The 25,038-nt window shown below is 35.0% G+C and overlaps 1 protein-coding gene across 11 annotated transcripts in view; it reads right to left on the reverse strand.

The window, feature by feature from the left end:
• Window positions 1-25,038, reverse strand: part of LOC106057410 (centrosomal protein of 104 kDa-like) — a 37,647-nt gene that overhangs the window by 1,510 nt on the left and 11,099 nt on the right. For 5 of the 11 annotated variants that reach the window (XM_056008435.1, XM_056008431.1, XM_056008434.1 and 2 more), the window contains 20 exons: window positions 16,121-16,276; window positions 15,441-15,577; window positions 14,718-14,801; window positions 13,876-14,013; window positions 12,731-12,754; window positions 11,970-12,019; window positions 11,488-11,558; window positions 11,077-11,241; window positions 10,103-10,164; window positions 9,729-9,867; window positions 8,020-8,138; window positions 7,205-7,347; window positions 6,358-6,449; window positions 5,827-5,922; window positions 5,311-5,334; window positions 3,890-3,949; window positions 2,670-2,758; window positions 2,332-2,440; window positions 1,554-1,692; window positions 1,164-1,316 (listed from right to left, as the gene is read on the reverse strand). In XM_056008435.1, the coding sequence (XP_055864410.1) occupies window positions 1,164-1,316; window positions 1,554-1,692; window positions 2,332-2,440; window positions 2,670-2,758; window positions 3,890-3,949; window positions 5,311-5,334; window positions 5,827-5,922; window positions 6,358-6,449; window positions 7,205-7,347; window positions 8,020-8,138; window positions 9,729-9,867; window positions 10,103-10,164; window positions 11,077-11,241; window positions 11,488-11,558; window positions 11,970-12,019; window positions 12,731-12,754; window positions 13,876-14,013; window positions 14,718-14,801; window positions 15,441-15,577; window positions 16,121-16,276 (2,050 nt within the window). The remainder of the gene's footprint in view (window positions 1-1,163; window positions 1,317-1,553; window positions 1,693-2,331; window positions 2,441-2,669; window positions 2,759-3,889; window positions 3,950-5,310; window positions 5,335-5,826; window positions 5,923-6,357; window positions 6,450-7,204; window positions 7,348-8,019; window positions 8,139-9,728; window positions 9,868-10,102; window positions 10,165-11,076; window positions 11,242-11,487; window positions 11,559-11,969; window positions 12,020-12,730; window positions 12,755-13,875; window positions 14,014-14,717; window positions 14,802-15,440; window positions 15,578-16,120; window positions 16,277-25,038) is intronic. The other 6 variants (XM_056008439.1, XM_056008432.1, XM_056008433.1 and 3 more) reach the window with 6 other exon arrangements.

The raw sequence follows: 25,038 nt of genomic DNA on the forward strand, positions 1-25,038 counted from the left end.
TGAATAATGGAATAAACACATAATATAATTACAAAACTAAAATACAATATTTAATTGGAAATAATGGTGACAAAGTATGGAAAAAATGAAGGCATGTTTCACAGATTTCTGACTGCAGCAGCACCGGGATCAAGTTAATTTCTCATATGATCATTCAGATTCCCAAAATATAATTTTTGGATAAGTCACATGACCGATCCAAAGTCTTAACATAAGCCTCCATATGTACTTCAACAACAGGTGTAAAGAAGGCAATGTATGAATATTACAAGTTTTTTTTTTTTCATTAGACAATAAACCAGACAAATTTACCTTTATTTCAATAAATTTCTTCACCCTATTATCTTTAGATACTTAGCAGGAGGACAGAACAAATCACTTACAGTTATGATGGTGTCATGGGGTCAGCACAATAATTAATACATTAATTTTACCAATTTGGGGAGCTGGTGGCCTGGTTATGACCACAAAAACAAATCAATATCTTATACCCCATAAAACACTAGAAGTCTAGGTCTCAAATGGAAAAATTGTATTTACTATTGTTGGCCTCCTTCAGTCATAGAATGGCTGTGGTTAGTCTTGTAACAAGATTAGAGTATGAGCATTAGATATGATAGGAACTAAGTTCCTCTCTCCAAAGTAGCAGATGTGGCATATATCTTGTACAGTTTAGGAACAGTAGCATTGATTTGCCAGGATGTAGCACTATGTCCCTAGGGCTGTCTCTAGAAGTTTTTTCCCATATCTGGGTGTAGCCGTTAAGTCAGCGGAGGTTTTCAGAGTTTTTCTTCTCCTAGGTGGGTAAGTCAAGGCTAACGAGCCCCTCCAGCCTTAAGCTTACTGGTCTAGATGCTTGCCTTATTTCCTTCTCCTATTAGTCACAACAGTTCCGCCGGCTCAATGTCTGAGCCACACTTGAAGGCCAGGATTGGATGTCCCCGGCTATGTGAGAAGCATGCCATTGGAAGCATGTTATAGGTACTTGAAAACATTACCATTTCCAATGATAACAACCTATACCAGTACAATACTATATTTATTACTCAATTTAAGTTTTCTTTTATGTCTACTAACTAATGATTTAAGTTACTCTGTCAACTTTTTTGAAATGGAAACTCTTTTAACCAATTAATGTCAAATATCTGGAGAAAATATTTTACCTGCAGCTCCCCCTGCAGGTTTGTTAAGAGCCAAAAGTCTTCTTGGGTTTTGTTTACACCCTGTCCGTCCCATCAAGTGTTCCTTCCAGCCATCTTCACCAGAAGATATATTTTCATGACAAAGTGGACAGTGGTTTTGACCTGTCTTGTGAGCTGATGAATATGACAAAAGAAAAAAAAATTAAGATTTCATATTAAAAAAATAAATAATAATGTTCTAATTCACAAGCAAATAAAGTCACCATCTTGTAACACAACAATTCTCTGTCCTGAATCATGACCCCATTAAAAAAAAATTAGATCATTTAAACCTACAATGATAACTTATGGGGTGTGTTATTAAATTAGGAAATGTGATTCCCTAACATAAATTTTGCTAAGAAATCTTACGGTTGCAAGCTTTATCAGCCACATGCTGGTCATATTCTGGCTTGGGGATAGCTTCAGAACACCTGGGACATTTGCTAAAGTTTGATTTGGCCTCACATTCTGTCAGCACATGGTCAGTGTAAGTGGCTATCTCAACAACCTGTTGAACAGAAAAAAATGGATTAACTCACAATTAAACAAGAACAAATTATAGTTCAATTACATTTATGCATTCTTTAGTCAGATTTCCACTCAATCCTGGAACTATAAAGTAAAGTTATATTGTCATACTGACCTTAAAATTTTTAACTGACTGTTTTCTTAATCCACTTAACAACTTTCCCTGTATCTTCCCTAAATGTATAAAAACCCTGTTATCTTGTCCACTACTTATAATAGCTACAAGTAGGCATATATTGTGGATGCCTAGGTAACAGTATTAATAAGGGACTACAAATCTTGAATTCATACTTATTTTAATAAATTAAAACTAAGCGATAAAGTTACAATATTCATAAAAAAATCATACAACTAATTAAAGCTTCAAAGAAATGTTAAAGTAAAGGGAAAAAAATTAAAATGAGTATTGTATCCAATCCTAATTTGAAAAATAGTTGTGAAATAAAGCTGAATGACAAAAGCCGCTTGGTTACCTATCAAGGGGGCTTGATTTCAAACCTAAACTTTTCCCAGATTCCCACATGTTCACAAAAAGATTAAACCATATTTCACTTTGCATGCTATAAGCATAAAAATTGCACTATCCAATTAGAATTTTCTTTAAAAAAATGTAAAATACCTGTTTGCAATTAGTGCACCGCTTCAGCATGGGACAATTCTTCCAGTAATGTATGTCCAGACCTTCCTCTGTGAAGCTTTCATTCCTTTCCCCACAGAATATACAAATGCTGTAATGGAAAACGAATTTGTATCAGTCAGTGTCTAGACAAGTCTCAAACTCTTGAAATGTTAATGTTAACATTATAAGTACCTTTGATTGTATCAGTCAGTGTCTAGACAAGTAAGTCTCAAACTCTCACAATGTTTATGTTAACATCATATCTACCTTGGATTGTCTAGAATGTATGTTACTTACTTATCAACAGTTAACAATGAAACATCATCAGCATTACTTACTTGTCAACAGTAAACATTGAGACATCATCATCATCTTTTGTTGTTGGTTTATTACCTTTAGGTTTTACTTTAGCTGCTTCAGGTTTTTTCTGTGAATAATTGCAACAGTTTTTGTTTTTATAAACATAAAGATACAGTAACATCATTCCCAATAACATATGTTGATATATTAATTTCTTTATACTTGAGAAATAAAGTCAACATCATTCCCAATAACATATGTTGATATATTAATTTCTTTATACTTGAGAAATAAAGTCAAGCATCAATTCTTAACAAGAAAAATATATAGAATAATTTTTAAAAAAGACAATACTTTCTTTATGCAACATAAAGCGATTATTTTGCTCTTCATTCTCCTTGTTTAATGAATATATAAATCTACTAGACTTTATAATTTTCTAATGATAGGCCTTGAGATCTAGACTTAATTTATTGAACTCTTTAATAAGAAAGTACCCAAAGATGCAATCTTATCAAGATATAGATTTTCTAGTCCTCAAGCCAAATTAAAAAAAAAAAATGTTTGTACTTTGAAAAGTTATAATGGTCAAACTAGTGTGGCCAATGAACTAGTAATTCTTTTCCTAACGATATACATCTACTGTCAAATTTCTAGAAAATTGCTAAGCTTTTTTCAAGAACCTTGTCCAAACGCGTTTTACGCTTTGGGTTTTGCCCATCTTTTCTGAATGTATAACTTGAATAGAGGTATTGTAAAAAATGGCTGTAGAAAATCTCTTTTTTTGTTGTTGTGGTTTAAATACCCAAAAAGAGTTCTGGTAAAGAATGAGATTTTATGTGTGTAATATTAAAATATTTTGAACATAACCATGTCACAAGTAACCAATAATAGGATATTTCATTGTGGTCAGATTTTCTACCTAAATATTCATTAGAAGTAGTAAACATTGAATGAAAATAAAAATATTTCCAAATTAGCCTCAAGATTTCAGCTAGCATCCAATAAAAAATAAAACGAAAATAAATTGATAAATACATTAATTTTACTTCGTTAGCTTAGTTTAAATAGCTGAATATTTCAAAATAAAACTGATTTGTTTAAAATAGCATAATAAAGAAATGAAAAGATCTTTTTAAAATTAGTTTAAATTTAAAAACATGTACATCCAACTATTAAGGTCTCTAAGCAAACAATTCTAACTAACCATAACAAGTCAAATTTGCTATATGTCGCAGTGCAAACTATATGTTACTACCTTCTGTGGTGCAGCTTTCTTGGAAGGATCATTCTTTGATAAAACTGAAGCATCTATAGGCTGCAAAATTAGTGGCCAAGTGCAAAGTGTTAGAAACCAAACAAAATAAAATCTATTTTTTTTAGCAATTAATGCAACCTTAATTTCAATCTGTAATTAGTGGATAAAAACAACAACGGTAATATTGTTTTCTTTAAATATTATTTTGTTTATGATAGGTCTATGTTTTGGTTTAATTAATTTAAGTTCCATAAATAATAAATGTTTTCTAATTCTGATGAGGTCCTGCTAAAGGATAAAGTAATGGTTACAGATTATTATTAGATTTAAATTAAATAATATACTAAGGGAGAATGACGAAGCATGAATTTTCAATTTAATTATAATATTGTTAATATAGAATATCTCTAAATATATTAAAATTTTAGGATTTTTATTTTAATTTTTTTTTCGGAATCCCATATAGTAAGCAAAAAGATCCAGGTATTCTTTCATTCTGATAATTTATTAAAATGTTAACTAACAAGACCTAACTTTTATAGGTTCATTTAAAAGTATAACTGCTGTATACAAATTAAATTCAACCCAGCATATTGAGACAGATAAACACATTCTCTGTCATATCTCACAAAAGTTCTATATCAATTAATTTGAACTTTGCCATTAACTTATAATTTTAAATTACTGTTACTGTCAGCGCTGATGTCAGAGATTTATATACATAAAAATAGTAAAAAAAAATGTTCTCCTAACTAAATTATTCATTGACAATTAATTTACATTGAATATATTCAAGCATCTAACTGGATAAAAAATAAATACTAGAAACAATTCAAGAAATTAATAAGAATTGTTTTTTTCACTTTCTACTTCTTATTTGTTAGTAAACTAATGCTAATGATTATAATGCTAATGATTAAAATGAAGTAAGTTTAACAATATTTGATGAAAAAAAGAAAACAAAATTTCTAAACAAAACAAAATATAACAGACTAAAAATTTAGCATTTAACAATTGTTTCTTTTCAGTAAATATAAAACAACATTTAAAAAATTTAATTTTAATGAAAATTCATATATTGGACTATCTGAAACAAATAATAAATTTTGTTTGTTCCAGCCAAATTGGTTTTTGTATTAATTAAAAATAATTGGGTCTGTTTCTATTTTTGAAATGTTTATATATAAAGAGATTAGAAGAGTACAGTCAGTTCAGACAAAACTCCCTTTGTTAAAATATTTTAATCAATAAATCATAAACAGCTTTTTTAAAAAAATACTATGGAATTATTATTATTATTTTATTGGATTTAAAAAGTGAACTATTTTGTTACTTTTCTGTTAAAGTAATTCTACAAAGTAATCATTCTAGGTAAGTAATAACAAAAATGAATCTATAAATGTTACTAGCAAGATTCTTACGCCATTGCTTCTGTCACTTCGAAGCTTAAACAATTTATGAAAAAACCATGTCATGTAAAAATATATATTTGTTTTAGTAATGAAATACTTATTGTTGAACAGTTATTCTTAATATGACTCATGGCACAAAATTAAACCTCTTCATAAAGTAATGTAAAGCATTGTACAGACAGACCACTCTGACAATTAAAACAACCTCTTAGGGTTAGTATAAAGGTTTTGAGTATAAAGATTTTCAAGGTTCCACTGTATGTGACAATGAAATGTGAGAAGCAAAAAAAGGTAAACACATTTTTCCTTAAAAATAAAATTATTTAATAACATTGATTTTAATAGAAAATTACCATGAAAGATGTTATTATTTATAATGCGTCTATTACAATTTTACTATCATTAGGAATCTCTCCTTCTTTGAATTGGTAACACTTATTTCAATTTAAGTAGATCAGAAATAAGTAGAGAGGAAACATTAATTTTCTGAATGAGCTGAGCTCAAACAAGATAACATTAACTTACTGCTTTGCCTGCATTCATATCTCTCAATGCCTGGAGCTGTTTTTGTAAGGCATCAATTTCTGCTTGTTTTTTCTGTTCCTCTTCAGCCTTTTGTTTCTTTTCAATTTTAAAATAATAAAAGTTTATGTTAGAAATATATAATGACATTGTTTTAGCTTAGGTGAAATAACAGTTTGAAAGACTTTCCAGTGACTACCTGAAAATAGTTTGGGTAAAAGTAGTTCTTTAGCATTTTTATAACATATATCCTCATTGAGTATAATAGAGAAAAAAAAGGCTTTAAAATAGAAAAAAAAGCTTCTGTGATTTCAACATGTGTTATGGACAATTAATTTTTTTTTTTAACTTGGTAATTTCCATGCAATACTAAGATTAATGACACAGAAAGAAGTTAAATTTTACTGCTTTATTATAAAATTTAAAAAAATATAATGCAAAAACCAAAAGGAAGTAAGCTGGTTTATAAATATATTCTTAAGTTATTTAGGCATGACAGTTGACAAAACATTTGATAAAAACTAAAATCCTCACTTTTGCATCAGTTCTGGGAGGTTTACCATCAACTTGGTCAAAGTATTCAAAAAGTTGTCGCCAAAGAGTGTTTTTTCTAGTCTTTTCATCATCTGGTAATGAATACAATAAACAAATTATCATATCTTTGCAGTACAAGGTTTCTATACTTAATATAGCTGGTTTTATATTTAGGCAGTAAATAACTACATGGTAGGTAAAGTCAAAAGACATTAAGTAATATTTCATCTTTCCTTATTGGAATTATATTTAACTTTTGTTTTGGAAGACAAAGGATGCACACAGATAAGTCATTGCTTTTATTTTGTTCTTACAATGGGGCAGAATCTGGTGTGGGTAATCAAGTCAATTCTGAAGCGGCAAAGTTTGACACAGCGTGTGTGTGTGTATGCATCTGTTTTAGGAAACTGATAGGGCAGCTTTCTTTTTCTTTCTCTTGACTAAGGCTTCTTCATTTCTTTTGCTCTCTGAAAGGTTCGTATCAGCATGCACAGTCTGTCTCCATGCTGTCCAATCTTGGGCTATTTCCTCCCATAAACTTTCATTGACACCTCGAGTTTTTGTGTCTTGCTTGCAGACATCTCTGGCCCTTGGGTCTGACTCCCACCACATGCTCAGCATAAAGGATGTCTTTAGGAATTCTTCCATCCGGCGTTTGAGTGGCATGTACGAGCCAACAAAGTCTTCTGTGTCAAAAGAGCATAGATACTGCACATATTGGCCAATTTCAAAACATCCTGATTGGAGGAGACACAATCACTTAAGGAGATGCACATTATGCGTAACTTAATGAACAAATATATAGTGAAACACGGAGAGAGAGAGAGAGAGACAGAGACATTAGTACCTGGAGGGAGATAATCCTTGATAGGTGCTCCATGATTTTTGTACATAGTTTTGATCAGTCTTTCTATCACATCTCTTACTTCTCCAGCATTGTGGTTTAAGCCTTCCACATTAAACTTCATTATGTTGTCAATTGTTAAGCCCCTAAAAGAGAAGAAATAAAATATGAACATAAATAAAAAGCATTATTTTTTATGCTTACAATGTGTCTATTTGTTAAGTATACTATTTATTTGTAATTATTATTCTTTATTTAAAATTATCTAATATTATAAATAATGTATAAATTAGGAGTACATAGAACAAAACATAAAGAGACCAAGAGTTAAACAGTTAATATTTGTGACCCAATTTTTTAATGATTCTGAAATAAAATGAAGTACTTAGATCAAGTAAACAAGATTTTCTCAAAATCAAGATATCTTCATAAAGCTTTTATGTAATGCTATAAAATACCAATATCTTAAAAAAAAACATTCACCACTTTTCCCAAACATTTAACTATATTTTAACTCTTTCTCTCCTAATTGACGATACCAGCGTTGATTCCACCAGAATGTGGTAAATAATTACGGAGAAAAGAGTTAAGAAACTACTTTACATTGTTAGCAACAGTTTTTTCTTGAACTATTTGTGACGGCTGCCTGTCGTGTGGTGTGACCTCTGGGCTGTCATTTAATGGTCTAGTTCTTCCAAGGTTCAAACCCAAACCCTACCTTCCCCTACCATCCTGCAGTAGGTTTGAGATAGGATGTAATAATCTTCAAATCTGAAGAAACATCCAAAACATGCAAAACAAAATAAAACATTCTTTACCCTTTCAAACCAAAATTTTGATACAGGGACTCCACTATCTCACATCGACTCTGAGCATGTCGAGGCCCAAGTGTAAGCTTGAAAGGTTTAACACATTCATGAGCTAGTGTCTGTGTGGCCTAAAAAAAGAGACATAAAAATATTTTAAGTTTAAGAGTATCACAGTTAAAAATTCTGAAGTTACAGTTTGTAAGTTTCTCTCTTGTTAGTTGAATTCATTGTTGATCTTTGCCAAAATTCATCAGGGGCGCTATTATCTTGTAACTGTGATGCCGAGGATTCTATAGATGTATATCTCTAGATCCAAATGCTATCTTAGAGATTCAATAAACGAAGATCCTTTTAATTCAAATACAGAACTTTAATTTGAAACTTGGAAGCACAAGAATATATATAATATGTACAGAAATAAAACTGTATCAGATGAATAACTTCATTCAAAGCTCAATAATAATATATATTCAGATTACTACTAGATCTAACAAAATAAAAGGCTTTTTTTTATACAAATTCTAACTCAAAACTAAAATACGTCCTATCTCTATGAAAATCTCTACACGACTAAAGGTTCTTGATGGCGCCTTTTCTAGCCTCATTTTTGACACTTGGCTTAACCAATGAAATCATTTTCTTCAACCAATCAAATAATTTCTTGTCAAGTGTCATACATGACATACAAGAGATTGACAGGTGTCTGCTTACATCATAGGAAATTCCTATAGTTGAAAATCATAAATTAGTTAGATTATTTAACCTAGACTTTGGTTTATTTTAAATTGATATGTGACAAAGAGGTAGAATGAATACATGAAGACTATTTTTTTTAAATTTAACATATTTTTAGAACATAATTTTAATATTTATATTTTTTCTCTGGACTTTTCTTAGCTGTTTACTTTTAATGCTTAAAGAAAAATATCCTCGAATAGATCAAGAATAATAAACTCAATGAGGAAGTGCTACGAAGAGCAGGGTGCCAGGACATCCACTCTGTTATCAGCAGCAGACGCCTTGGCTGGCTTGGCCACGTTTGTAGAATGCCAGTAGGTTGACTTCCAAAGGACATTTTGTATGGCGATCTAATAGGAGGCAGGAGAGCCGCTGGTCGCCCACTTTTATGCTATAGGGATGTATGCAAATGCGACATGAAGCTCTTCAAAATTGACACTAGCAACTGGGAAGAGGTGGTACTGGATAGATCCACATGGAGAGAGAGCATAAAGGAAGGGTCACGGATTGCAAATGACATACACAACAGAAGCAGAAAGAAGGGTGAAAATGCAACTGCGCCTGGTGATTACATATGCCCAATCTGCGATCGCAGCTGTGTATCAAGGATTGGCCTCTTTAGTCACTCAAGAAGTTGCAAAGGGAAAAGATCGTCTCTTGAGACTTAAAATGCCACTGAATAAACTCAATAGCACAATGTCCTTTAATAGATCAGGAATTCCCTACTTCATGGCACAAAGAATTAAGCTAGTTGTGTTTTTTTTAGTTGAATTTCTTGTGTGATTATGCTAACAAGCAAATATAACTGTATAAATCTTTTTAAAAGAACATGTTAATCATTACCCAAAATAATGTCTAATGCAAAAAATGAATGATACTAAAAGTAATATAATCTAATAGGAAATAAATTTTCAAGTAATAATTTCCTTTGCTAAACAGAAAGTACTGAAGTTTGAAATATTAGTTCAGCTAATACTCACTTTGACTTCAGGGAAACTGGCCATTTCTTGAATGAAGCTTTTAGCATCATCCCGATTCCTGACTGCAGTGTCCCCTGCTTTGTGAAACAGATTGGGCAATGTTTTCTCTACAGCACTTGTTATGTCAGGCTTACCTAACCTGAAGAAAATGTCACAAGCATCTTTATTTTAAACTTTCAAAAAAAGGAATACAATTAATAAGTATCAATAAATAGCTTAGAATTTTACTAACTTAATCTTAAATTATATATGTTAAATTAAAAAACACTATAATACTAGTGACATCAAAAAGTAGATGAAATACAATTGCTAGCAAGTGAGGAGCTAAAGATAAAAAAAAAACAATTTAAAGTCATATGGATTTATTTTCATACTTGTGTTTTGGAACAAATTCTGTTAAAAGCATTCTATAGAGATGTAGAGCAGCTCGAAAAACCTGAAAAATTAATCAAGAAAATTTTAAAACTATTTTATACTACATTCACACAGAGTGTGTTTTTACCCTGGTGTCTTTCTGAGTATTTTATTGAGATGTTTCTGTTTCGTTAAGTTAAAACTACTTTACTTCCCATTTGACCAGAGAAACGCTTGCAAGGAGTGCAGCTTTCTATAGCTAGGTGTTTCACAATAAAGTGTGAAACCAATTTAAAGTTCACTCCATCAATCCAACTTTTTTTATGCCTTCAACCTTCTTTGTACCTTGACCATCTGATTGTGTACACTCTTAGAAATGGTTGAATGGATGGACAAAGGATTATTATTACTAGCAGCCAAACCATTAGATTTATTTTGAATTTGTTTGGTCTTACATGTGCATTTTTTCCTAATTATTTCATTTCACAAGTGCTTACATTCTACTCTAGAATAGTGTTAAGTCTCAAGATCACAGTCAGGGTTATCTTCTAACTGCACTTATTTTTTGTATTATATTTTTCTATCTCTCTACACAGTCTTCCATTATTTCTAAACTCAAAAATGTTCAGACTCTTTACTTCAGCTCCCTAATGTGTCATGTCTCTAACATCTATATTTTTTCTTATTATATTTCCAGTCATTCCTTGTACATCTACTCATGTTTTGAGCAAGAGCTACAGCTTTGCTTGAATTTGTCTGTATTATTTTTAATTTACTTTTTAATAATCTTTTGTCCTGTCTCTAAATAACTAAAGTACACACCATATCTGGTAAGTGAAACATTAGCATGATATATCTAACAAATACAAGTAATAATTAACGTCTCTGCTTGTCTAAATAAAAAAAAATTATATTCAAAATATTCTAATGAAAATAATACCATTTCAAGGTGACTAAAAAGGAATTGTATAAAAAATATAAAAGAAAATCTTACAGCATACACTTTATCATCAATACCACGTTTCACTAGAAATATGGCTGCTCTTAGCATTGACTTAGCTTCCTCTTTATTACCCGTCGGCATTTGCTGCATCTGATGGTGGACGGCAGTCAGGGCATCCTCTCGATAAGACCAGGTCTTTGAGTAGGCTTTTGAAACCTGAAATGTACATAGCAAGATGTTTACTTAAAAAAAATGAGCCAGAGTGTTAAGCTACAATATTTAATTAAGCACTCCACAATGCCAGAAGAAATCATGAAAAGTAATTGAATTATCTAACAAAAAATTTAGAGTGCAAAAGATTTTGCACTTGAAATCTACTAAAAGCATTGCCATGAGATAAATGATTAGTGGGAGAACACAATCTAACTAAATTTATTCTTCTAAGACAACTTTTGATCATACCAACGACAGGCCAAAAATATCAATCGCAGTTGAAGCTTCTCTTAAGTCAACTTCAGACATGGGTTCAGCTTCTGTAAAGAAAAAAAAAGATATAGGCTTTACTTGATGTAAAAAGATGTTTAAATAAAATTGAAATTTCTTTAGATTTGAATTAGCTTTTAAATAGTAATTATTCAATTATTTTTAATGTACTAAGTGTTTTTTATCAGAAGTTGTTCTTCTTAAAACAAGTTATATAAATAGCACCAAGAGATGTTTCAAATAGGAAGAAATAGTAATCTGTCAAAGACGGACAGCTAGCTGGTCTAGTTATATGCCCTGGTCAGTGTTCTGCTAATGTTTGGGGCACTTGAATTTTTAAACAAAAAATTATAAAATGTCTTTATTCTAGAATATGCCTAGTTGAACTTCAGAACATGTCAAAGACCAAGATTATCTTGAACACAAGGGGACTAACTACATAAAAAGAACATTCAGCTTACCTTGGTTATTTTCAGGTTCAGGTGGAAGCTCTTCTTCCAATGTGAGTGCTCTATATTTACATAAATAACAAAAAAATGAAACCATTGAAATATTAGGATATGAAATATATCAAAGCTTTTTTTTTTTTTTAAACACACACACCATTTCACTTTTACTATAATTAATCAAAGACATAAATTTAAAAAACATTTCTTTTACAAGAAAATACATTTAAAAAGCTACAAACTAAATCCTACCATTGATACAACTAAAAACTAAAAAAACATTGGAATGGAAACATTTTGAATTACATTTTTTACAGACTACATGCTACTCAGAAAAGTAATATTTTTCTACACCTTTTGCATACTTAACAATGACATTGAAAATCAAAACATTTTGATTAGTAAAAATTGAATTGTTAAGTTGGTTCACACAAATTAAAGCAAAAATAAAAACTTAATTAAAGCAATAAATTAATTTAAAATATTTCAATGCATAGAGAAAAAAAAAAAAAGCTTAACAATAAATAAAATGTAATAAATCTAACTAGAAGAGCAATGGGTCTCTGAAAACAATACAGAGCTATTGTGACAAAATAAATTTTTGTTGAACTTTGTATCACGAATGTCAAGAGAGAAATAAAATCTTTAGAAAATAAAATGAAATTTAAAAAAAAAACTAAAAAAAAACAAAGGGCAATGGATGATCCATAACTTTATGGGGAAAAAGAATGTCAAAGGTGAACTTTAATAAACAAAACTCAAAGAGTACTACACACTTTTCTTCATCTTCTTTGATAGATCTGAAAACAAAATGTATGCTGCTTTAATGTCATGCAAAATGTTTTTAAAAAATCACAACCAAATGTAAAATATATATTATGTGGTATATAATCAAGGAAGCAAACAGAAAATGTATGGTGCATTATAATCAATCACAAAAGATTCAAAACAATTTAGGTCAAGGATCCTATAAGAATACATTTTTTATTTGCAGAGCATCTGCCATTAAATTGTTAAAGTAATAGTTGCTTTAAAATAGTTTGTATTTTGCCTAAAACTAGGGAACTTTATGAATGAGTGCAAACAATGTGTTAACTGGCATCAGATAAAACTTCTATGTGTCTTTGTTACTGTTTATTTTTGGTTCTTGTAACTCAACAAATCATTTGAAACCTTAATTTTCTTGTTGCGCCTAATTATTATGAAATGAAATCTGTAAGTTCATTGTCATAATCATAAACTACCATTCAAGTGACATACAAATATTAGTTAAAATTATAATATTATACATTAATATAGATCTAGTAAAGTCATATTTACAACTTACAACCAAATGTTTGTTTAGATTAATTGGTATGGAGTGCTAAAGAAAAGAAGTAATTTTCTAAAAGAGACTGGCACAAATATAATAAAAAAAGTAGCTCAGAAAATAGTGAATAATACTTATTGAAAAATAATTAGAAAAGTTGATAGAATGAAGTTTCCCTTTTGGACCCATTATTTTGAGGTGCAGATGAAAATATTTTCACCAGTTTCAGTGGCCAAACATTGGGAAAGGATGAAGGTAAGTTATGTGAATTTTATAACATTTTCTATTTTTTAAGTTTTTTTTAAAGTGTGTAATTAGAAATGTTGAAATAATCAAAATCAGACATATGCTTTCTTTTTGAATGCTTTTATCAAGTGACTGACACATTAAAATGTTATAAGGAAACCAATCATTTGTTTCATTTCGAATAAATATAAAGAATATTGAACACAACAAAACTTTAAAATTAGATATACATAAATAAGTCACACTATAACATAATAGGTTAAAATGCACTGCATGCAAGAAACATTTTAGAAGATAACAATGTTGTGAATGCACAATGAACAAAATGTGAATCAGACAAAAAAAAAACTGTGGTCCTCGACTCACTTTAATTTTGGGGGTGGCAGTCGCCTTGAATCATGAGGTGTTCGAGGAGAGTTATTTTTAGACCTGTTTGTTTCAGGAGGTCTAGGAGACTTAGATGTTTCTTCAGCTGGCACTGTTATAGGTTCTATGACAGACTTGCTAAAGACCATTGGGTTAGGGTTAATTAAGAAAAAGGCAAAATCAACTAACCTGAGCTAATTAAAGTAAAAATCGTGTGCAATGGAATGTTTTGGAACAATTGTATTTTATGATGATTCAGTAATTATTTAAGAACAAGTACAAATTTGGAGTTATAAACATGCTACTATTCTTAATACATTTCAGTTAAAATATAAAAATTAATTATTAGTATTGTTTTTTGAGATTACAATTTGAACTTGCCTTAACTATTAATATCATGAAAGATAAGCCTAAGATATGAAAAATATACTAAAATTATACAATGAATAATTTACAATTTACATTTACACTGATTTGTTGGCCTTAAACTAACAAAAATTTATTGTTGATACCAATGCATAATCTGTTTGTAAAATTACAAGGCTAGGCTGCATGTTATCTAAATTGTATTCAAAACTAAATAAGATTTCACTGTCATATTACTGTTGCTATTTTTCTATTAAATAAAAAAAAATCTATGGAATAAACATATTAAACAAATAAAATAACATATTAAACAAATAAAATAAACATAGAAGTTCAATCTTCACTGAACAGAATACATTTACATAAAGCAGTAAAGGCTTTCCTGGAACATTTTTTTAAGAATGATAAACAATAAGGTGATGTGTAATTCCAATGCCAGAACAATTCAGTCAAACAGTAATACAAATAGGTATCACCTCTTCTGGTTTGGTAATGGCATGTCATCAAAAGGGTAGTAGCTAGGGATTGTCTTGGTACTAACTACTTCCAACACAGAGTCACTAACAATTCAATGAATATAATATGTAAATATGGCATATTGTTACATGCTGCATACATTCGCTTCAATTACAAAATTGTATAGAATAAAGCTTGTAGCACTTTGTTTGAAAATTTGCTGTTAAGTTTATTTTAAAACCCTTGCAGAAATAAAGCAGCCTAAATGACTTTTTTTTATTTTAAAAATTCATTCTCAATTAAACAGCCATATCATTAATTGGTAAAATTATTGGTAAAATGTTTTCATAGAAGTTATCACTCTATAAACCATAAACTATGCATTTCCATTTCAATATTTTTATATTCATTTATCTAGCAATGATAATCTAAAGAATAAATCCTATTAAGTTCTGAAAATTTATTATAAGTTTTCTTTTCATTGGAAAGTCTGGCATTTTTTAAGGACCTAGAATCCTGATAAAATATATAAATTTTTTTCTAAAAAAAATATCAACCAGAACAAATTTATGATATTAAAATTATCAATTTAGGTCTATCTCTATGAACTAAAAAGGCACTAAGAAGATTAATGTGATGTAAAAAAAGGTAGGCTACATTATATTTCTAATACTAAGTCAAAATGGTTATGTTATAGTCATGCAAGAAAGATGAAAAAAAAAGGCCATTGAAACATAACTCACCTTCTGGGTAGCGGATACTCTTCGTAATGTGGAGGTGTGCGTATAGTAGGAGGAGGCAGTTCTTCTAATCGAGGAGGAGGAGTTGGAGGTGAATAGTGCCGAACAGGCTCAAGATCAATATGTTGAGGGTGTCGACTCTAAAAAAAATTTTAAACACAGATATACAATGTGCTTATATCACTACCTATCTGTGGTTCAAAAAAATACAATTAATATTGAAACACTTCTATGCTAAAAAAAAATAAATTCAAGATTAAAAAAAAACAAAAGATAAAATTGGAAGATGTAATGCTAGACATTAAATGAGCATTTGTAATATTAAAATATCATGAAACAGTAGATACTAATTGAAGGTCACATTTTAAATTAAAATCATTATATATTAAATAATGTTGCTCTGGGACATTATTACTATTACTATTATTATTGCTTTTGTATAATGCAACTTCCATATATATATTAAGGCTAGAAAATTGATTATCTTGATATAATTATTTATTGAATCAATGAAAATATTCAGTAAAAAGTTCTTTTTGAAAAGAAATTAATAATTATATATATATATAATATATATAATAATTAATAATTAATAATTATATATATATATATATATATTTAACATTTCAATTTATCTAAAGTGGAAAAAATGTATATATAAAAAAAGAAAAACAAGCTAGTACCCCTGTAAGTTCTAATAAATCATTTAGATTAAGATCTTTGTACACCTGGAGCCTGTACTCATCCATCTGTACTTTCTTTAATCTTGCCTTATCATAGTCTTCATTTTCAACAGCTTGACGTTTCTCTACCTCCATTTTACCAAGTTTTTCCCCTACCTAAATAGCAAAACAATATTTCAAAAAATTAAATCTAGTCGCACTACTGACATTGGCTATGTCTGCATTAAATAGTAACAAAATAAGTTGGTCACACCTACATCAAATTTTAACAAGCAATAAACATTTATTTAAAAAAAAACTTGGGGGAGCTACCACCTTCTACCAAGCGCGTCCCCAGGTGGCGGATAGGGGAAAGACCCTTAGTTATAAGGGTTAGCTGTGAATAGCAAATAAACAGCCGTGGACCAACTGGTTTGCAGTCATGGAGGATGAGGTAAGTATTCCAGTGGTTAGAATATTTACTAAAAACATCTCAGAAATCCAGGGAAATGATTGCAAAAAGCGAGTATAGGGCGCTCTAAACCCGGGTAGATAAAACTCGTTAGCTAGGGATAGCAGTTCATCTAGGAGAGAAAACTCAGAAAATAAACACCTGCTGCCTTGTAGATGATCTTGAATGATCAAAGGCTATGGGAGCACACCTAAAAAGAAAAGCAGGCTGAAGTCGGAGTCAATGGGCCTCCTGGCGCATAACACATTGACACGCAACCTCATCTATGTTGGAGTTCAGTAAAGATTCTAATAGATGTGGCGTCCTGCCCGTGGAATCCCAAGCGCAGGTAGGGGGCCGGACTCTCCGCCTCGAAGGAGCTCACACAAGCGAGCTGGTGATTCTTCTATCTCTGCCTGTGGAGCCAGGAGCAGGGACAAGAAAGTAAATACTACTGGCCAACACTCCAAAACCAAAAGTCTAAAAATCTTACAATGGAACGCAGAGGGCATCCAAAAGAAAAAAGAAGCTCTAAAAATATTTCTGCATGAGAAAGAAATTGATGTAGCTTGCATCCAAGAAACTCATTTGAACAGTAATCTACGTTTCTCCATTAGAGGCTACACCAGCATCAGACAAGATAGAGAAATCAGTCCCAAAGGAGGAATCCTCACCCTCATTAAAAATGACATCCCTACCACAGACATAACTCTGCCCAACTCCTCAGAATCAGAAATAATGGGAACTAAGCTAATTCTCCCAGATGGAAATATTAATCTATTTAACTGCTACTTCCCACCAGACAAGGAAATAGAGATTGACCACATACAAATACCTGACCAAGAAGACTGTCTAATCTTAGGAGATATGAATAGTCACTCTCAAAGCTGGGGATACCCAGACCTAAATGCCAGGGGAGAAGAAATTAAAGAATGGCAAGCAGAGAACAGTCTTATCTTGTTTAATAAACCTGAGGATAAACCAACCTTTTTCTCAAGAGCCTGGCTAACATCAACCACTCCAGATCTAGCCTTTGCAACTGACAACATATCCAAAAAGTGCACTAGAGAAGTAGCAGCTAGCCACCAGTGACCACAGACCCATATTGATCAGTATCGATACCTCCTTCAAAATATCAGAAAACTCCACCATCCCCAGATGGAACTACAAAAAAAAGCCAACTGGCACCTATTCTCAAAGCTCACAGACCTATATACCACTTCAATAAACTGCAAATCTAATCAGGTTAATAAGTCATACTCAGCTTTCTCCAAAGCAATCCGTGAATCCTCCTAGCAGCTAAGGAATCAATTCCTAGAGGAGCAAGAAAAGATTATATCCCCAACTGGTCTGATCACCTTCAACAACTCCACAATGCCACTATTGAAGCCAGAAACACAGTAGAAAATATCCCTTGTATAGAAAATAACATAAATCTAAAAGCAGCTAATGCAGTTTTCAGGAAAAATTACCTTTCTGCTATGAGGAAAAGTTGACATGAAAAAAACAGAACAACTAAACGTAGATAGAGACGGCCACAAACTCTGGCGTATAGCCAAATGTCTCAACCAGGAAGAAAACAGAACAACTCCTATAGTAATAGAAAAGGACAACAAACCGCTGAAAGGCCAAGAAGCAGCTAATGAATTCATTAAGTTTTTCCAAAGCGTAGGACAAATACAAATCAATGAAAGTAGAAATAAAGATGTAAACTCAGAAATCCAAGATTTGATTTGATTTGTTGATTTGAGGCACATCGGCACAATTTAGGCCATGTCGTGCCTGCAGTCCCTTAAGGACTACTCTCTCTCTAAACAACAAGGGCCAGATTCTATACAGTGATATAATTAAAATTAAGGTCTATTCACAGTTAAAATAGTAAAGGTAGTAAAAATTTAAATATTTGGTAAAAATCTAATGTAAATAGTGCATGTTCACAAATTCAGAAATCAGATCTTCGTAGATAGCCCCACTTCCCGAATAAAGCCCAGTACCTTCCCAGGGTCGACATTATTAAATAGTGTTTTTAGATTAGTGGCTCTAAAATGTTTCGCCCTGACATCCTGGTATCTGGGGCAATCAACGAGGATATGTTCCACGGTGAGGCGAGAGTCACAGTACTCGCAAAGTGGGGGCTCCTCTCTCTTCAGTACAAAAGAGTGTGTGATGTAGGTGTGGCCAATCCTAAGTCTGGACATGGTTGTGCTACCACGCCTTGTCAGACCCTTAGATGTGGGCCGCCACCTGACATCCGCCACAATCTGCCTGAGTTTACTGTGAGTCTCAGCCTCCCATCGGTTCTGCCACTCTCGATAGGTGGCAGAGGCAATACTTTGTCTCAAGTCCGAGTAGGGAATTTGGGTTCCTGACACCGCATGATTTAGGGCTCTCTTTGCTTCTCTGTCTGCGGCTTCGTTTCCCTCAATGCCAACATGGGAGGGGACCCAGATGAAGGTGACATCCCTACGGTCGGCTGTTATTAGATCCAACAGCTTCAGGCTCTTATGTACCAATGGGATGTCAGTCTTCATCCGCCCCAAAGCTTGCAATGCAGATTTGGAGTCGGAGCAGATTATAAATTTACTCCTTTCTGATGCTTTTACGGCCATAAGTGCAAGCAATATTGCGTGCAATTCGGCCGTAAAGATGGAGCAGCCATCGGGGAGTCTACGGGAGATTGTTTTGTTCCGAAAGGAGCAGGCACACGCGACCTTTCCCTCCATTTTGGATCCGTCTGTGTAGATGGTGCCACAATCTCCGTAGCTCTCCTGCAGTTCCCTAAAGTGGACTTGTAGTATGCTTGGGTCTGTATTTTCTTTTTTGAAATTAAGGAGGGATAAATTTAATTTAGGTTTATTCATTAGCCAAGGAGGATTCTGAGGGGTTTCTATTTTAGAGATTTGGTCAATGGGTGGGGTTAAATTTTGGATGGGTTCTCTCATTCGAAGGCCCAACGGCTGTATGACGTTAGGCCTTCGATTGTATAATTCTACCTCTGTGGGGTTAAATATGGAGTCAAAAGCAGGGTTCATGGGGTTGGATTTTAGCTTGACTATATACTGCATTGCAAGCTTTTTCATTCTTATATCCATGGGGAGTTCTCCAGCCTCCACATGGAGACTTGGGATAGGTGATGTACGAAACGCGCCGAGACAGAGACGCAGGGCAGCATTTTGTATTGGTTCCAGGATTTTTAGGTACGACTTCCTTGCTGCTCCATATATTATGGATCCGTAGTCTAGCTTGGATCGAATTAGACTCCGATAGAGCAGCAGCAAGGTATCTCTGTCAGCTCCCCAGTCCGTATGGCTGAGTACTCTTAGTATGTTTAATGACTTTTGGCATTTCTTCTTAAGTTCCTTAATGTGGGGGAGAAAATTAAATTTGGAATCTAAGGTGAGGCCTAAAAATTTTGTAGTTTTCACGACAGGGATCTTCTTTTTGTGTATAAATAGTTCAGGGTCTGGGTGGAGCCCCCTTAGATTACAAAAATGCATACTAACTGTTTTGGAGTCAGAGAATTTGAAACCATTATAGTTTGCCCAACCCTGAATTTTGTTTAAACATAACTGTAATTTCCTTTCTAAGGTGTTCATGTTTTTCCCATAAGTAAGAATGACAAAGTCATCAACATACAAAGAGCACTCTATGCCAGGAAACAGCGCATTTATGATGCTATTTATTTTAATGTTGAACAGGGTGACTGACAGAATGCTGCCCTGGGGTACACCCATTTCCTGGTCATGAGTGTCAGAAGCGGAGTTGCCCACTCGGACCTGAAATTTTCGATCTTTCAGGAATTCCTCCACAAAACGGGGGAGGTGTCCCTTAAGCCCCATAAGCGCCAGGTCATGTAGAATGCCATGTTTCCAGGTTGTGTCATAGGCCTTTTCTATATCGAAGAATACAGCTACTAGATGTTCTCTTCTGAGTAATGCATTTCTAATATAAGCTTCCAGCCTTACCAGGTGGTCAGTTGTTGTCCGCCCCTGCCGGAATCCGCACTGGTAGTTTGAGATCAATTTATTCCTTTCCAGGTACCAGACCAGCCTACTGTTAATCATTCTTTCCATGGTTTTGCAGATGCAGCTTGTTAGTGCTATTGGTCGATAGTTAGCTGGGTCAGAGCCGTCTCTTCCCGGTTTAGGTATCGGTATAACTGTGGCTTTCCTCCAGCTGTTTGGGAAAGCGCCTGTTTGCCACACACAGTTATAGACCCCTAGTAGGACTGCCAATGAGGGTTCGGGAAGGTGCTTGAGGAACTGGTAATGGATTTCGTCTTCTCCAGGCGCTGTGTCATGTGACTTGTCCAGCGATTCCCTCAGTTCCTCAAGCGAGAACGGTTTGTTGTAGTCTTCATTGTTCTCTGACCTGAAATCAATGGGGTGTCTTTCCTCCCTGGTTTTGACTTTTTGGAACTCTGGCGTGTAGTGTGCAGTGGATGATTTTTCTGCTATTGAGGATGCAAGGCAGTCAGCTATTTCTCTGGGGGACGTGACAGTTCGTCCTTGGTTTTTCAAATGCCCTATTGCATTTGATTCTTTCCCTTTGATTCGCCTTACTGCCTTCCAAACCGCTCTAGCAGAAGTTTTGGCATCCAGACTGCCGACAAAACTTCTCCAGGAATTCCTTTTGGCTGACCGTATGGTTTGTCTAGCCTTTGCTCTAGCTATCCTGAATTGCTTTAGGTTTTCCTGGGAAGGATTCTTTATAAATGCAGCCAGTCGTTTTTTCCTATCACCAATAGCACTTTTGCAAGCTGTATCAAACCATGGTTTGCTAGGCCGTTTTGGATTTGCAGAGGTTAGGGGTACAACTTTCCTGGCTATACTTAGTAGCTTGCTAGCAAAGGTATCAGCTGAGTTCTGTTCATGGAGGATATTTTCTGTGATATCCTCAGAGCATCTTTTTTGGAATTGTTCCCAATCGGCCTTATTCAGTTTCCACCGCTGAGGTCGTCCCAATGAAGGGAGATTGTTAGTAATGATGATTGGGAAGTGATCACTTCCCCGTAGATCATTGCTAACTGACCATTTAAAATCGTCCAGAAGTCCGGGGACGCATACGGTGAGGTCAATGCATGTGAATGATCCAGTTCCTGGGTGCAAGTAGGTCGGTGATGCATCATTAAGTATGCATAAATCATGTTGAAGGAAGATATCCTCCAGCATACGACCTCTTGTGTCGGTATTGTTGGATCCCCACATGGTGTTATGGGCATTGAAATCCCCAAGGATTAAATAAGGCCGGGGGAGTTGTTTCAATAGGTCCTCCATGTCTGTTCGGTTTAATGGAGCGCCTGGTGGTAGATACAGGCTGCAGCAAGTGATAACCTTGTGAAGGGTTATCCTAGCTGCTACGGCCTGTAGTGTGGTCTGTAGTTCTACCCTCTCATGGGGGATGCTATCCTTCACAAGGATACAGACTCCACCTGATGCTCTCTCTGCATCCTCAACATTCTTGGTGTAAGCACGGTAGCTTCGGAAGCTGATGCAATCTTTTAGAAATGTTTCCTGTAAGCAGACAGCTACAGGAGTCTCAGAGTCCATCAGTAGCTGCATTTCCTCGTAATTGGCCTTGAGGCCTCTACAATTCCACTGTACAATTCTGGAATCCATGGCTTATTCTAGATGACCTACTTGGAGCTATTTGGCCTTGGGAGGCCCCCGGAGGGGTTTCCCTTTATTCCAGTGACCTTGGTATTTTTATTCTTGGGTTTGGATGGAGAGGAGGACAACCCCCTTTTGGGGGAAGTCTTTCTCTCTGGAGAGGGGAGATCCCTCTGGTTAGAGCGGAGGTTATTTCCTCCTCTCTCACCTCGGGCATCCTCTCCGCTTTGATTTCTCCCCTTAGGGAGTTGGTCAACCTCTAACTCAGTAGAGGTTGGGGTGTCTGGCTGGGTTCTCTGAGGAGAACCTGTGTCAGACATGATGTCTCCGGGTTCTCCCGGAGTATTGGTTTTGACATGCTGTTCAGTCTCCATGCTCTCATCAGCGAGCACAGAGAACCTGTTCTTTAGCATGACAACAGGGCTTTCTTGTTTCTTCAGAGGTGTGTTCTTTGGCGGTGTTTTCTTCTGAGTTGGGGGAGGAGGAGGGGGTGGTGGGGTCAATGTGTCCGTCTGTGTGGCTATGGATCTTCCTTTCTTAGCAACAGCCTGGGCGTAGGTCTTTGTTAAGCCGAATTGGCCCTTGGGTAGGGCCAGTACAGCCAATTTCGCCTGGCTAAAGGTACATCCGTTTCTTGCCTTGTACTCCTGCACGGCAACCTCCTGTTTCCACACAGGGCAGTCCTTGGAGTAGGCTGAGTGGCCAGCTTGACAGTTTGGGCATTTGAACTGGGCTGTGCAGCCCTTGTCCTCATGACCCTCTCCAGCACATCTGGCACACACAGTGTTCCTCTTACAGACTGCCGCGCCGTGTCCATAACCCTGGCACTTGAAGCACCTCATGGGGTTAGGTATGTAGGGCCTCACTGGAACTCGTAGGTATCCTGCCTTCACATACTCTGGCGGTGTCCTAGTTCCGAATGTGAGGACAATAGTGGCGGTTTTGACCTCCTCACCCTCCCTGCGCCTGGTAATGCGCCGGGCATGGGTGACTCCTTCAATGCCCTCCACTATTTCCTTCTCGGAACATTCCAGTAGGTCCCTAGAGCTGATTACACCTCTGCTGGTGTTCAGACTCTTGTGTGGCATGACTTCCACTTGGAGATCACAGAGTCTTCTGCATCTTAAAAGCCCATCAGAGTGTGTCTTGCTGTCTACTTCTACAAGGAGTTCCATTGTTTTGTGTAGCTTAGACACACTCTTGGGCTCTCCCACTACTGACTTGAGTCCCTTATAGATAATAAAAGGGCTCAACTTGGTCAGGCTTTTTCCCTCCTCTGTGCATCTAACCACCAGAAATGATGGCCAGGTGGCACAGCTTTTTGGGACCTCCTCTTTTTTATCGTCAATTCGTCGTTTCTTGCCCAGACATAGGTCTGGGGCAAGTAGTTTTGTGTGTGTTTTTTTGTCCATATATATTTTGGTTAATTCGGCACCTGTGCTCCCCACCCGCCATCGAGTCCAACAAGGGGACGGGCCATTCGGATGTCCAGAATGAGCCCGCCAGGGCTACACAGGTGCTATACTCAGTCAGCTGCTACATCGGACATGTGTCCGATACAGCAGCTCCCTGATTGACCCTCCAGCCACCGCCCTCCAGCATAGGTCGATGACCTATGCTGGTAGCTCGGCATGACCAGCCGGTTGACCCAGAGCGGGCCATCTGGGTCTCAGGTCTAGGGGAACTTGGAGCCAAAGTATTGTGTTGTTGTGGTTTATCCTCAGATAGCCACCACTCAAATACCAGGATCTCTTTATACCCCCTTACCCGTCGCAGTCCACGGCAAACGGACTGGTCTAGGACGTAGTGAGAATTTAAAGTTAAGGAGACAGTGTGATGATCAATGAAGGCAGACTTAGGAAAAGAGGAGGCAGACACAATGATAGAAAAGAAGTAGGGCACTTTTGAGCTCCAAAAGTGCTAAGGAAAGAGGAGCGCAGTTTAACGTCATGTCTCGGGACGCTGAAATCCAAGATAAAATTAAAGAAAACAATCTAGCATACTCCTTGGGAATGACCACAAATCTTAAAAGGAAGGAACTAGATGAAACCCTAAAAGTCCTCAAACCAAAACAAGCCCCGGGCCCAGACAAAATATTTAATGACATGCTTCTTCACTTGGATTCTCAAGCCAAAAGAAAACTGCTACAAATATTCAATGCTAGCTGGAAATCTGGCAGAATTCCAAATATCTGGAAAAAAGTCATTATGATCCCTATACTAAAGCACGGCAAACCAAGAAATAAACTGGATAGCTACCGTCCCATCAGCCTCACTAGCTGTACTTGCAAACTCATGGAAAGAGTGATAAATAGCAGGCTCACTTGGATCCTTGAGTCAAATAACCTACTCACTGAAGCCCAGGCTGGCTTTAGAAAAAGTAGATCAACAGAAGATCAAATCGCCTTCATCAACAAGAAATAGAAGACGGTTTTCAAGCAAAGAAACCAACAACAATTGTGAGGGTGGACTTAGAGAAAGCATTTGACAAAGTCTGGGAACAAGGTCTCTTACTCAAGCTAATCCAGCATCACATATCCCACAGAATGTACAACTGGATAAAGGAATATCTAAATAATAGAAAAGCCTTAGTTTGCATGCAAGGACAAAGAAGCCACACAGTGGGTATTAAAAATGGCGTTCCCCAAGGATGAGTCCTATCCCCAACACTTTTCCTAATATTCATAAATGATCTAAATCAAAACCTACCAAGAAAAGTTAAAAGCAGCATGTATGCAGATGACCTTGCCTTAATTAGCACAGAAGAATATGTAGGAACATCAAAATTTCAATTACAAGATGCTCTCGATAAACTCAATAATTGGTCCAAAGACTGGGGGATGTCCATCAACACAAAAAAGACAACATATACCATATTCT

This window comes from Biomphalaria glabrata, chromosome 13, assembly GCF_947242115.1.
Source record: "Biomphalaria glabrata chromosome 13, xgBioGlab47.1, whole genome shotgun sequence".
Taxonomy (NCBI): domain Eukaryota; kingdom Metazoa; phylum Mollusca; class Gastropoda; family Planorbidae; genus Biomphalaria; species Biomphalaria glabrata.